Here is a 15,233-nt window from a genome sequence, read left to right as displayed (position 1 = left end):
CAGCCGCTGCTCCTAGCCCTCCAAATTACTAACTTATGTGCTCTAATTTATTCATCTTATACCACCAAAACATGATGCAGAAAATGTAACAAAGGATTTTGGAAGAGCTAGCAGTGACATTTCTCTAGACTGTGACGAGGCCAAGTGGCGAATGCTTGCTAATTCTGTGGCGGTTTGTGGTGGCAGTGGATGGTGAAGAGAGTTCATACATTAAAAATGTGAGCTATGAATTGTCGCCTTATGTAGAAAAGGAGAATAACTACTCTAGTACAGTTTAAGACTACTGATTCCATATTTGCATACTGTAGCGTCTGTGCAAGCTATTGCTAACAGCAGTTGACAACTAATCTTGTGGACTCAAAAATACCAAAGTAATGAGAATTTAACATGGACACATAAAGATGGAGTCAAAATTCAAGAGAAAATAAGTGAGACTTCAATAATTGCATTCTGAAAACACTCTGAACAACAGTTGTTAACCAAAGCGGGAACTAAGCTCCTGCTGTTCAGACTTCAGTTCACATCTGGTGACACAAAGCAGTCTGAACCGTCACAGAGACGTGTAAGCTAACGCCAGCATATTGTCTGCTTCCAAACACTTGGTCTGGCCCCTCCACACACACAGGGGCCCAGTCGTTCGAAAGAGCTTCTGGCTGACAGACCAGCGGATCAGCATCAGAAGGGAACTGGGCTAAAGGAAGGCAGCCATCTTGGATCCATATCACAGGAGTGTCTGGGCAAGGAGGAGGCTTCGCCGGTACTCTTCCTCTCTTCATCATGAGCATGTAAAAATATCCTGGCATCATCTTGTGTCTTCACACAGTGTGAGGTGGAGGAGCTCAGGCAATTACACTCATCTGCATGTGTTAATATGATTAATTAGCAGGAATAAACACTTTCCTATGACACAGACTACATGGTGAGCCACACACCTGCAGAAGCTCTGATAAAAGACAACGCCTCATGGCAAAGAGCCTTTTCATGAGACCTGCTAATTGGCATCTGAAAACGTTCCGGCTAATTAGGAAAAGGCAGATGAGGCTTGATTAGTTTGAATGCAAAGTGTAACTTGTGGTGCGGTGGGACTCGGGAATGTGCCGAGGTTTTATTTCTCCACCATCACGATACAAAGATAATTGTAATTGTGATCATTTGCATACGTTAATGAATTTGCGTGACGCTTCTTGATCAGACGTGGAATAAATAATTGATGCAGTATCAGCACCTACCATGACAAGTGGGACGTTTTGAAATAGCTAAGCGCATTAAGGTGCAAGTTTGATGGCTGCCATGCTCCCAGGCAAGGTGTGAAAGTAGAGCAGATCCTATCTTCAGTCTCCTGCATACTCCACGCCCGCTATCGCGCTAAGATTAACTCCCAACCTCCGATGGTATGCTGAGACTTTACGTTTTTACAAAGCATTAAAAAGGCAAACCGAGTTAGAGCAAATTAGATGCAGCTCGGGAAAATTATTTTCAGAAGCCATGCAGAGAGTGGCGGAGAACAAAGGGCTGTGATGGGAAACAAACCAGGCTGTGTGGGAGCTTTAATTGGAACATGGTAAACAGTAAATAAATCAGATTGTTTCAAATGCCCTGGATGTAGAGGGGGCCACTCCCCTTTAATTAGCCTGCTTTCAGATTAGGCTTTATTAGAGGGAGGCAGGCAGGCAGGCAGCCACAGAGCCAGTCAGCCACGGGATATGCCCCAAGTTCAGCCTCCCAGGAGCTCCAGCAGCACAGATACAGGGCTCATGTTTAATTGCTTCTGTAAATGGTCAGAGCTCAAGCCCCCTAATTCCATTCCTCTGGGTAATCAGGCATGTTTTCACCATACAGGGCTAAAGAGAGTGAGAGAGACAGTCACATCCACCATGCTAGGTACCATGCAACACAATGCCACTCTAATGCCACTAAGGGGCTTCAAAATGACCTCAGCTCGCTTTCTGACATGTTACAGGAAAATCGTTTTAATAGGGTTTTTGTTTTGAACTCTACCATTTTTTTTTCACACATTGAACAGGCATCTGATAAAGAAATACAACTCTACAGAAGGAAAAAAAAAACTAATAAAACCTTCACAGGATCATTTCAGTTCTTTGTGCAGGGCATCAGTTATCGTATATGACAGCAACATTAGATGTTCCTTGAGTTTCAGATTAACATATACAAGAGAGAGATCAAGAGTTCATTAAAAGCACTGACGCTCAGGGGACGCTTTGACAGTCATTTTACAGCAGTCCATCCAACATTCATTCAAGCATCTTTTGTTCCCTCTTCCAGTTGGCTCGGGCTCTCATCGGCATTGTTTTCCTCCAGCTTCCTCTAAGTCCCCATGGAGCCTTTTGCCAGTGCGGTCCACACATACTGTGAGTCTCTGCATGGTGCACAGACCACTTTAACACTGAACACAACATAAACGTGACTTTGAATGCGGTATATAGAGTCTGTGATATGGTGACGGAAGGGATATCTTGGGTGATAAACTGCGTCCTCGCCGTGGGAAGAGAGGCGGGGCAGTGATAAGAATCCACAACAACGGCGACAGTAGCGGGAGAAGAATAGTGCACCGAAGAGAAGTGAAGCTCGAGAGGAAAGGCGAGGGCGATGCGCGGCACTGCTGCCACTCAGCATACCTGCAGACAACAAGAGAGACAGGGAAAAGCGTCAGGGCCACTGCCACAACACACTTTCATGTTGGTTTCCTTCTTATTCAGGTGTTCTCTTCGTTTCAAATTCAAGTTCATTTTAGCTTTTAGATCCCCTCACAAAAATCTATAGTGTAGTAGCTATTTGAGGATGAATTCATCTAAATGAAGCATAGTGATATAGTGGCTGAACATTGGTTGACATGGGCCTATCAACGAATAAGACGGCATACAGCATTCTCAGAGGCAGATCTATGTGTTGCTTTGCATGAATTTTGCACCGGTTAAATGTTGTGTTGGTTATTTCCAACTCGGATATTGGAGAAAGAATCCATTTTCGAGCACTGGCACATATTGCACACTAATGCTGATGTGCTCTATGCAGCAGCATGGACAGTGAGCGGCTGTTCTGTCTCACTTCTTGGATGAGGAGAGAAATAGACTGAGCTGCAACAAAGCAGAGATGCCTATCTTTGTAGATTTCATTGTTCCCTGGGCTCAAAAGGGGGAATAAATAACTACAAAAAACATCCGTACTGGCATCGACTGTCGGCCAAACTGTTATTTTAAACAGAATCAGAATCGGTATTGGCCCAGAATTTCCCAATTGGTGCATCCCTAATAATAGTGCACTGGTTGCGTCCAGTTACCAGGTGGCCTTTCAGTTTCCAAGAACCAAGAAGCAATACCACACAAATGAAATAAACTATTTTTTACAACTAAATTCACTTAAAATGACACAAACAGTAGGCTAAAAAAACCTTTGCGATATGATTCACAATTAGTGGGAATAATAATAATAATAATAATAATAATAATAATAATCAGTAGTCACAATTTTCATTGAAAAAAAAAAACCCTATTAAAATCATGATGTGACATTTTGGGCTGTGTACCAAAGACACATATTTTCTTACATCTGGAGATTTATAGAACAGGACGTCTCTGCAGCTCTATTGCTATTGCTATATTGTAAATTGCACCTTCTGAGATTTGCATATTTCACTTGGCCGTACTGTGATTTCGATAATATTTAAATTAATTGTGCAGCCCTGATTAATTTATTAATTCAATTTTTAACTATCCTACATCATGTGGAGTCTTTTGATTTGAAACAAACAATGTCTTTCATGAGCTGATGATAATATGGTTTATATATAAAATAAGAATTCAGTCAGAATAATTAGTGATTTCAGATAAATGTAATGAGTCAAAAGTACAATATTTCCCTCTGAAAGGCAGTGGAGTAGTATAAAATGGAATTACTCAAGTAAAGTAAAAGTCCCTCAAAAGCACAGTAATCAACTAATTGTACTTATTGTCTTGTACATCATCTTTTCTGTCGAGTGTTTTTCAACTGTTCTTGCAACGGTTATCTTTTAGACTTTTACAGTAGTAGGTTTTTTATAATAACAACAATAGCACCTCTGAATTTTCAGCATATTTTTACCACTCTGCTACAGCGTTTTCTTCATTCAATTACATGCCCTGCTGTGGCAGCCATTTTCCCTATCAACATATTCAGTGACATTCATGTAGGGAGCTCTGCTACGAAATACAGACGTCCTGTAGTGTCATATCAGAACCCCTTTATTCACCTTCTGGTCTGTCAGTACAGAGTTGCTCTGAAGTGGAGGCAGGTGGCTGTTGAGCAAGGCAGCGCCGGGTCTGTCATGCTCACAGAAGATTGTACCATTGATGTAATGGAAGCGATCGCCAGGCATCAGTCTGTTTCTACAGGTGGCACAGCTGAAACACTGCAGCAGAGAAGGAAACAACCAAAGGGTCAGAGATGGAAATCTGGAAATGGATCAAATTCAGGCCACTAAAGCACATTCATATACTATGAGCATGATAGCAAAACATTTTGAGCAAAGTCACCTAATGTGAGATACTGAAACTGGAACTTTAACTTCTTTAAACCTCTTACTATGTGTCTCAAACAAAGTTTAAAATGGAGTGCTCCTGATACTGAGCGGACGCGTCTTCCCGTCTCACTGTCTCCACCCACCAAATCCCAGATGTTACTGTCAAACAAGCAGTGGGAGACAAAGCGCACTGATGTGAGAGCTGGGGATTTACCTTGAGGTGGTAAACATTTCCCTGTGCCCTCATCACCATTTCGTTGGCTGGGATCGACTGGCCGCAGGCGCTGCACGCCCCGCTGTGCCCGAACAGTCTGCAAACACAAAACACACAGATTGCTCAGTCTGCACGGCCTCCAAAATCTAAAACCAGCAGCTTCATCTCCTCCTCCTCCTCCTCCCTCCCTTCCTCCTCCTCCACCTCTTCCTTCCTCTCACCTGATGTAGTCACTCCGACACAGAATCATGCCCCCTTTGCTGTAGCAGGTGGTGCCAATGTCCCCCAGCTGGGCTTGGCAGCAAGAGCACTTGAGGCAGCGAGTGTGCCAGTAGCGCTCCATGGAGAAGAGCAGGAAGCGGTCGGCGATCTTCCCCCCGCATCCTGCACACGACCTGGGGGCCGGCGGTACACCTGACGCTTGGCTGTTTACCATGCTGCCCTCAGAGGCTCCTGGACACACAGAATATAGGTCTGACAACTGAGACAGGTGCAGGCTAGCTACGCTCACTTGAACACATTTTGTCGGAGAACAGAAAAGCAGTCTGATTCTTAACAGTCTGAAATGGCTGTCATGTTTGTGTGAAATGTGTTTATTTCTAGGGCAGCAACTTACAATTTTCATTATTAATCAGTCGATTCCTTTCTCAATTAATGTTAGTTGTTTTGTCCACAACCCAAAGACTTACTGTCATAGAGGACTAAAGAAAGCAGAAAATATTCCCATTGGAGAGGCTGAATTCAGAGATTCTACAACATCTTCTCTTAATGACTCAAAATGATCATCACAATAGCTAATCGACTAATGGCCACAGCTCTAAATATTTCTGTTTCTATTGGTGCATATTTACTTGGCGATAATTCCAAATGGGAGCTTATAGTAAAGCCCTTTTTGTATGAACACACACACACCAGCCATTTCCACTTGCTCAAACAAACCTACACAGGGCTTCAGCATGACTGCAACTGATTGATAACAGAACACTTTAAGAGCTGGAACAGGTTGACCTAAACACCATCACAGTGATCAATAGGGAGTCCCTGATACACAGTCAGCAAAGGAAAAGTAAAGCATATCAGAATTCTGATCTTAAATACATAACAACAAATAATACAATAAATAACTACATGAAAAAGAATCTTTTAAGATTCTTCTCAGATCTATCTATGTATCTATGAATGCCTTCTAAGATTTTACAGGTAGAGCAGGGGACAAATGCAGCTCCCACTGTTTTTATGTGGTGGTGTGTTCCTCATACTATGACAGTTTGGGATTTTTTTTATTAAATGTATCAATATATGGCCTTGCTTACAATATCGCAATCAGTGTTGGGCTAGTTACTCAAAAATTTTATTTATTACTCAGTACTCATTACTCTTTTCAAAAGTTATCTGTATTACTTTACATATTACTCCCTGCCAACAGTAATTCATTACACTACAAGTTATATTACTTTCCCCATAAAACTGGTAATTGTGTCCTTTCTCCCCAAAATTCTGACTTCACGCTTAAAATCTAGTTTTGTTTGTTAAAATCAAAGTAATAGTAAGAATAAGTCCGAGCTGCTGAATGAAAGCATTTCCATCTTCCCAAATAGTTTCCTCCACCATTACAGAACGAATCCAAGGATGTGATTGGATTGCTGGATTTCAGATCAGTAGGGGCTGACAACAAAAGTACAAAAGCTAATACTGTAACTAATTACTTTTGGGGGGTAACTGTAATATTATTACTGAAACGTATAAGAAATGAGTTACAGTTACTGGGGGAAAGTAATATAAGTACTAGTAATGAGTTACTGCCCAACACTGATCACAATATATCACAATATATTGTATCGAAACCCTGTATCGTGATACAATACCAATACACAGCTACAGTCAGCGTGTATTTTGATGTGAGAGGGAGAAAGTCACCAAATGGGACTTTTGGAAGAGTGCCAGTAATAATGAGACTGAATGTCATACTTTATTATTATTATATGCATATTTAAAGTATTTTATTCTCCATTTAACTTTACACAGTGTTTCATTATTTTAGCGTTAACCCTGTTTACAACCAGGAGGTGCTAGCTTAAATACGTTCAGAAAGGCGCGCGCCTATGGAGCAGTAAAGAGGAAAAAGAGACGTTACCTCTCCGAGCCGAAGCTTTTCCCTCCTGCGTTGAAGTTTGACAAGGTAGAAAAAATATTCACAAGAAGCTCGACACGCTCACAGCTGTAAAAACGCTCTTAGACTTGACATGCCCTGGTTTCCATAGCTCTCCAGAAAAAAAAGGCAAAAGCGACACATTAAAGCCCAGGACGGCGCGGTGACGGTCCTAGTTGAGCAAAACTCTTCCCGACATCCAGCTCCGCGGATGGATAACTACATGTAACCGTGAGGAGGAGACATGACGCAGCTTCTCTTCCTCTCCCCTCTGTCAGAGCTGTCTGTCTATCAACATGCCTTCATCTGTTTCTAACGCTTTTGACAGCGACACTATTCATCAAATTGCGCAAGGGGCTATTTAAATTATCAAGAGGGGGACGCTGCCGACATGAAGCGCGCAGCAGCCAATGAGAGAGCAGGGGGGCGTGTCCGCAGTCAAAATGATTTATGAGTTTATAGTGGCTGATTAATATGCACATTCACATCCCATAAGCTCCCCATAGGATGTCACTGAGTGTGTGCATGGGAAACAGCTATGAAAACAAATGATGGAACGTTTTTTCTATACTTTACATCGATGTAGATCAGTGGTTCTCAACCTGGGGTCCGGGGACCAATATTTTAATTTCACTCTTATTTCATTGAGTGCCCGATGAGAGAATGTATAAGAATGGTTCATGTGTTTATGGGTTTCACACTCTCTTCATTGTTAATCTGCCAAATTACACTAGAGACAGTTATTATGGAATAAATAAATCTTAACAGTCGGGGGTCTCTGATACAAATACAAGTCTGTTGTGTATCAGTTTGGGGGTCCTTGATACCAGGAACGTTGACAACCACTGATGTATACAACAATAATTGTACGAGGAAGAAACGTGTTCAAAAACATTTCCATAAATGTCACATTGCTTTATTAATCAGAAATGCTTATCCTATTGCCAATAGAATTAAGGAACAATTAGTCTTTTTTTTTCTTTTGAAGAATTATACGATTTTGAGATCAAATTTTTACTGCAGTCATAACAAAAATTTTATTCGTATGTGTAAATATGCAACTTCTGATTTCAATGCATGTTGGTTACAAAGAGGTAAATTTCACACCAGCACGTCACACATTCATAGTGTAAGGCTTATGGAAATGGTGTGTGTGTGTGTGTGTGTGTGTGTGCCAATATCTCAACCTCTTATCCATACACTTTTTTATATACCGTTATTAAAATCATAATCATAATATTCTATGGCCACATTAACCATTGAAGCCAGCAATCATACTTGCATACATTGATAAAAGACACAGTGTATGGACTATGATGAGGACACACTTGATCTTCTTTATCTAGTCCGCTCCACCCACCTCACAGGAAGGTCAAAGTGCTGGTGAAGATGACAGAACAGGGATTCATTGTTGTTCCAGGACTCTTCAACAGGCCAGATTAGGTCTCAGTAGGTCCCGGGTCTCAGTCAGTACATCAGTACATCGAGCTGGCCTGTACTTCCAGTTGAGTTCCAGTAGAGGACAGCATCCTATAAGGAGGAGCAGAGAACATTGCATTGGCAGGGTTGTAGTGCACATCCTGATATATGAGGTTCAATATAATGGAATGAGAGAAACACAAAACAGAGCATGAACTGAAAAGCATTCTCAAAGGATCAGCAATCAGGTCTATATATATATGTTTTGGAACTCTGTTTCATTTGTTGTAGAAATACATTAAAAAGGTTAAAAAGGTTTCTGTGGAATTCATCATATGTAGCCTTCATTGTCTATCAAAGTTGCCCGCATAGTTACTTTTTGTGTGTTCTATTATTACATTCGTTCATAGTTTGCTGTGAACAGACAGGTAGTAACAAATGACAAAGTTGGTTTTAGTGCAAATATACTTTAACTTTTTTTTAAAAGTCTGTCTGTCTGAGCTCCATGTACAGCAAGGTGACACTCTTGCAGGTCAGGGGGTGTAGGACTGGGGAGAGAAATTGAACGGGGACTGAATATGCAGGGCCCTCATGAGGAGAGCCAAAAAAAATCTTATTACCTTAAAGGTACATTGTGTAGGAATTTCTCCCATCTAGCGGTGAAATTGTATTTTGCATTCAAACGAATAGTGCTCTCTAGCGCCTCGGCGTTTTCAAATTGTATTGCAACTACGGTTACCCATTATGTACAAGAAGCTATGCAACATGTCTTCCAATACCACTTCATCAAGTTGTCTTCGGTTGTGAGGTTTGGTTTATTTCAAACAAACTACAAACTGCATTGATCATTAGTTGACTTTACACACCCAAGCAATAAAAAAAAGAACACTTGTAATTTAGACGTAAACATTGACTCATACCTGTCGAGGACAAAGCAAGCAAACTTCCAGCGTCCCTTTCAAAGTCTTTCTCCTTTCATTTAGCTCTTTCACCTGGGAAAAGCTACCCGATGTTGACCTCGTTTTTGAATACGCCGGTCACCGCTGCCTTTTTAATTCTCCTTTTTCGCTTTCTTCCCGACGATAATTCTTTCCTGTGGCTCGGCATAAAGTATGATCTCCATTATAAACTAAATGATGCAGACTTTCAAGAATGTGCCGGGATGACGCAGCGCCTCTCACTGATCTCTTCTCATTATAGCTGGTTTCAGTCAACGCGACGCTGGCTCTGAACGAAAACGCATTGTTACGCTAGAAATGGTCAGGCTACGTGCCTGTATGTCCTCTCGGCGATTGTATTTTCAAAATGGCGGAACGACTGGAATCCTCATGGACTTCCCGTCAATGTATATAACAGGTAGATTTTCGCTTACGAGGATAAAAGTCAGATCATTGGGCCAGAGGTAATTTTACCCAATAGAGGAGACGATTTATGAATGAAGACATGATCATTTAGCAATAAATATACTTAAAATACTACACATTGTCCCTTTAATTATTTACAGATTATTATTTTTTTTAAATATTGTTTTGGGGCTTTTTCCCTTTATTGGATAGAAAAGACAATAGACAGGAAAGGGGGTCAAGAGAGAGGGGATGACAAGCAGCATGGTGGGATTCGAAGTAAGCCTTTGTACATAGGGCGCCAGCTCTGGGCGCCCCAATTAATCACTGATTTAATTCACCTGGTGAGCCTGCTAAATGACCCAAATCAACCCACCATGTTGGTGCATACCAGATGTGACTGCAGAGAGGTTGAGTGGACTGGTTATAGTGGGACATTGACATTTAATGGAATTTATTGTGTAGCCTGTAGTCTAATTTAACATTAACATCATATATTATCATATAACACTACTTGCATTTGCAAGTAATTATACTCTATAAAGTAAAATATAATATTCCCTGCTGACAGGTTACACTGGTCTGGAGACAGAAAACTTAGAAGACTTACTATTGATAGAGTTTATATATGATTTATCCACAAGTTTAACATTACACTGTAGTTCTTCAGTGTGACCACTGGAGGGCAGTGAACACTCATGATTCTAAATATATTCATGTCAACAAGCTTGCACTCCTGCAAGGTTCTACATCGGCTGGAGCTGATCTAGCACAGACTGGCTGAGGCAAGGTGTTAGTTAGGCAAGCTGTGATATTCTCTAATGTAGGAACAATTAGCCTAAAAAGCAAATCAGTGGATCTGCAATGTAAATGAAGTAAAACCAGATCAAAGCATTGGTTTTTACATGGTATTCAGAATGCAAATGGGATCAAACTTAAAGCAAAAACCTCATTTTATGTAGGACTAAACATTTGAAGTGAGTAGAACACATTCAAGATAGGCCAACTGTGGACCTGAGGAGAACTGCAGACACATATGTGCTACCTGTGCTACACATTGTGTTGCCTCTCACCTGTCAGCTGTGAATTGTAGGGTACTCTGGCCCAAAAAGTAGAACCGGACTCATTTTGTTCCACACTGCAATGCAACATAATTAGACTACACACTGATCTAACATTAGCTAGCTAACCCTAAGCTGTGACAGTGCAGGAAAAGAGAAAGCTGACCAAGGTTCCAAAAAGGGCGGGGCTTAGGAAAGGTTAATTGATACCAGCAGCAAACACTGCGGTAGTAGCATCATTGTCAGCAGTAGCAGTGGTAGAGACACAATGGTAGTAGTAGTTATTGTAGCGTAGTCCTTTAAATCAGGTTTGACGTCACAGCCTTTACTTGACTGTGAACACTTTATGGAAATGTTGACTTTAGTATCATAAAAGATGTTAGCTGACTCTCTTAAAACAGGATGAGTCATGTCCCACACATTCGTTTTCAGCACAACAAGCCAATAACAACTCATGCATAGACGTGTGTTGTTATCCCACATTGTGCTGAAGAGGAACCACTTCGACACATCCTTTTTCAGAGTGCATGGCAGGATGGGGGTGGGGGTGGGGGGATTTCCTCTGCTGTGGACGGTGTGGCAGCGCAGGCCAACTTCCACCACTCTCCGAGTCCCCGTTGATTTCCGACATATTTCCTGTTCCTCTGTCAAGGTCATGCTGAAAGTCACAGCTCTTTGTGAGGCTGGACAACACCTGTATCTTCCAGTCTGGGTTCCTAGCCAATATAAACCTGCTGTGGAGCATCACAGTGCCGCACACTGCCAAGACAATCACATTTATGATGCTCCCTCACTGTGATGTGGAGAGATCCTTCCATCTGAGGCTCTATTTTCTCTCTCCTGAGGATAAGCACCTCAGTGTCATCTGAGTTTGGTGGTATTAGTTTAGAAATGAGTCATCCTTGATCTCCTGAGTCCACAGGGACTGGATTGTTATGGAGTTTGGAGTGGTGTGATACAGAAAGGGAAAGTCTGCAAATTGGTTGTTTGTCAATGGAAATCAGTGAATGATGATTCTTTACAGCAATGCTAGAACAATGTTTTTTCCAACTTATTTAACTCTTTGGAAGAGCTAGTAATGGAAAGGCATGGACAAGTCTGCAATTAGAAGTCATGGTCAAGAACAAAGTCTGTCAGTGGGCTGTGGTAGGCCCGTCTAAAGCCGCCATTGTGCACAGTTTACATAATTTCATTCAATAAAAATGTACCAAACAGTTTAGGTTTTTTTCAGCTCTTTTTTATAACAATGTTTGTATAAGTTGTGTGTGTCTACACATGGTGGGTATACTTGGATTTAGATGTACCGTGTTGATAGCTCCCTTATCTGGTGCACACAAATGAACCAAACGTGGGAATTAATTGTACTTTGTGCGCATGCATTAGCATTTTGAGTACTCAATGTAGTAAAACGTGACCTTGATATATATTTTTTTCTCTCTTTGACCACTCCAGGCCTCCGTACATTATAACCCACTGCATATAAATGTGTGATTTGATTTGAAAAACAAAAACAAAAAAGTGTTACCCTCAGTTTTGGTGCAAAGCTCTCACTGCTGTGTAGTCTCCCAGAGAGCACTGCTTTTTTAATCATGGTGCTTATTGTCATCATTGCGAACCACGCAGTTCAGTAAAAGTGTATATGACAAGTCAAATATTTTCCTAATAATGTCCTAGAAAGGATTATACAGGGATGCACAATGTGGATTTTTTTTTTCAGACGATACGATAACCAATAATTACCTGCTTCTCATGGCCAATACCGATACGATAACTGATAATTGCACACTTTTGTATTTTTAAAAGAAGCTTGTAACCTGTAGTTTTAAAACTAAGTGAGTTTATCAGTTTATCAAAAAACTTACTGGAAAAGACAAAGTGATGTTGTGTTTACGTATGTTGCATACCAATGTCTGGTTACTGAATGGCAGCACTAAGGCTGTATGAGGTAGCGTGAAAGCTAGACTCTTAATAGTGCCGCCTATGGGTTAAACACACCTATTTTTTAAACCCTTCATAATAACATAAGTTTACTGTATTTGTATGATTTGTACACATTCCCATCTGTTGATTTTAACACATGAATTAGTCAATTTTGTTTCTTCCCTGAAAGAAAATCTACCTGACAAAAAATATAATTTTAATACATTGATGTTGTAATTTTTACTCTACTGTATCACAGTTTTTCTGTTTAAACTACAGTAATCTGGAAATTGCACAAATAAATATGATCTATCTTTTCACATATTCTTACTTTAAAATTAACATATTATTGTAAATTGATTCTGTTTACAGTTTTTCTGTATCATAATTTTCAGCACTTCCCTTTTAATTCCATGGACATTTTTTACAGTGCACAGGGTAAATGAACTGTATTACACAAGGTCTAAACTTGAAACATCTAAAATGTGTCCTTTGGTGTGGTGGTAAATTACAGGCAAGCATGCAATTTAACATATACAGAGTGCTACCAGCTCTATACTGAGCTCAACCAACCATTAACCCTAACCCTAACCCTCAGTGATGGTGGAGACCCATATGTTTTGGAATTGAACAGGATGAGAAACCGGCCCTGAAATATTTTCCCAGTGTCTGCTAGCATCTGATTCTCATAGTACCATGAATTCCACTGAAATGCCACAATGACTGTTAAACAAATGAGCAGTCAGATGTTGTCATGGGACACCAGCTTTCGTGTGCAACAACTCTGTCGGAAGAATCACTTCCCCGAATTTACACCAACCAAATAGCCCCAGCAAACAAACATTGTCATCAAGGGTAATGTTGAGTCGTCAAATAGGAACCAGTGGCGCCGTCAGTGACGACAGCAAATGGTAAAGAAGTCTCCATGGTGAGACAGTATGCCATGTGTGCTTTTTGGTTCCTGCCTGTCGGTCGGATGGTAAAAGAATTTAGCCTCGTCTGAAGGAGGATGCAGAGAGGGATACTAATATTTGACCTGTTGTCAGTTGAATTTAAGATAGATAGTCCCATTAAGAAAACATTTTATCTAGCCCAACTTGGAACACCCATGTTAAAAAGTAACCAAAACACTGGATGTATGGTAGTGACAAATACTCTCTTACTCTCTCTTTGTCTTAAGACTGCACTACAGCCACGTTCTGTGGACAGCTTTTCATAAAGGTTTCATTTATCTCATACATCACTTTGCAAACAGTTCTGAGACACTAAGCCAATCGGTCATGGACAAACATGCTGTCTGGGTGGGAGGGCATGGCTTTCTAATGCAACAAAATCACATTTGAACCAGAGTGTTTGTTTCCTTACAGTATAATTCCTGGCCAACAAGAGTGCCTTATGTTTGAATACTTGGGGATCTGAAAAGTGCCACCATAGGACCAAGACTTACACTTACTTACTTACTTACTCAAGTACTTACTTACTTAAGTACTCACTTACTTACAAAGTATCAAAATCTAATGGGCTCATTGAATTCCCTGAACACATTAACACTCCCTACAGAATGAGCTCTTTGAACTTTTGACACTTCAAGAGCTCTCTCCTCTTGCGCCACCCTCATTTCTGGCACTCTGTCTGTACTACCCACCAGGCAGATGCTACTCAAGTATGATCAAACCACACTAAATATCTCTGGTTCGTTGGAAGTAGAAGTTGGAGAGCTGGTAGAGATGAAGCCCGCACCAGTAGTTCTGACTGGGGCAGACAGGAGGTCGAAGTGTTCCTCTCTCCTCTCAGAAGGAGGCAGAGGCCAGGGTGAGGAATTTAGTAGCTTGCCGTAATGTTTGTGTTCCAGAGCCAGCCGGAGCATTCTGTAAGGCCACGAGGCAACACGAACACAGAGATCTGGGTACTGAGAAGCTCTGATTTATTAATATACCCTATCCGCTGAGATCTCCAATCGTCTGGTATCGCAAGACTACAAGGAAGTTGATATTTTTGTTTGAAAGTTGAATGTTTCAACAACTATTGGATGGATTGCCATACAATTTGGTTCAGACATTAATGTCCTCCTCAAGATGTATCAAACCTTTTTCACAGCAGCCATTCGGACATGAAATAGTAGGGTAACCACAGGTGTTACAGATGGTACTCATTAAGGTTCAGTTCCATTCAGGTCAAACAGAGTCAGGGTGCTGCTGTTGTTCATGTTGCCTCACTGTAAAGGCTCTGCTACACTAAATGAAACAGAACCTTTATTAATATCATGGGTAACACCTTTGTTTACCCTACAATTATATATCAAAATGGCTGCTGTGATAAATGTCTATTGTAATGACTTGATCCCCTGGTCTTTCCTTAGCACCATCATCAGGTCAAAATTTAAATTTGTTCAATACATTTACCAAATACCTGCAAAAATAATAAATAAATAATGAATAATTTATTTATATATATATATAAAGAGGTGGCACCTGGGGTGGCCAATCAGATTTCACAGGTGGCCAGTCTGGCTAATAAGAACTCTTCTCAGGACTGTGTGGGCGTGTATACTGTATTTGATTGACATCTTGACATCACCTGAGTCTCCTGTTAGCTTTGTTGCACCTGTTTG

General features: G+C 40.9%; 1 protein-coding gene across 1 annotated transcript; it reads right to left on the bottom strand.

Annotated features, from left to right (window-relative positions):
- Window positions 1-1,954: 1,954 nt before the first annotated feature.
- si:dkey-90l8.3 (LIM domain transcription factor LMO4-B) lies at window positions 1,955-7,227 on the bottom strand. The gene is made up of 5 exons (XM_035659258.1): window positions 6,865-7,227; window positions 4,952-5,183; window positions 4,731-4,827; window positions 4,247-4,405; window positions 1,955-2,636 (listed from the first exon to the last, which is right to left on the bottom strand). Exons 2-5 carry the CDS (start codon window positions 5,164-5,166, stop codon window positions 2,628-2,630), a joined length of 480 nt encoding a protein of 159 aa, XP_035515151.1. The 5' UTR covers window positions 5,167-5,183; window positions 6,865-7,227; the 3' UTR covers window positions 1,955-2,627.
- Between the last annotated feature and the right edge of the window lie 8,006 nt (window positions 7,228-15,233).

The sequence above is a fragment of the Morone saxatilis genome, unplaced genomic scaffold (assembly GCF_004916995.1).
Source record: "Morone saxatilis isolate NCDOM2014 unplaced genomic scaffold, NCSU_SB_2.0 Contig16, whole genome shotgun sequence".
In the NCBI taxonomy this organism is placed as follows: domain Eukaryota; kingdom Metazoa; phylum Chordata; class Actinopteri; family Moronidae; genus Morone; species Morone saxatilis.
Note: the sequence above shows the minus strand (reverse complement) of the source record. Positions and strands in the feature narration are given on the sequence as shown.

Excerpts from the sequence above, each read along its gene's own strand:
- si:dkey-90l8.3 (XM_035659258.1), bottom strand. The coding sequence starts at position 5,166 with ATGGTAAACAGCCAAGCGTCAGGTGTACCGCCGGCCCCCAGGTCGTGT. Across the intron at positions 4,828-4,951 it reads TGTCGGAGTGACTACATCAG|ACTGTTCGGGCACAGCGGGG; the intron begins GTGAGAGGAAGG and ends TTGTGTTTGCAG. Across the intron at positions 4,406-4,730 it reads GAAATGTTTACCACCTCAAG|TGTTTCAGCTGTGCCACCTG; the intron begins GTAAATCCCCAG and ends TCTCTGCTGCAG.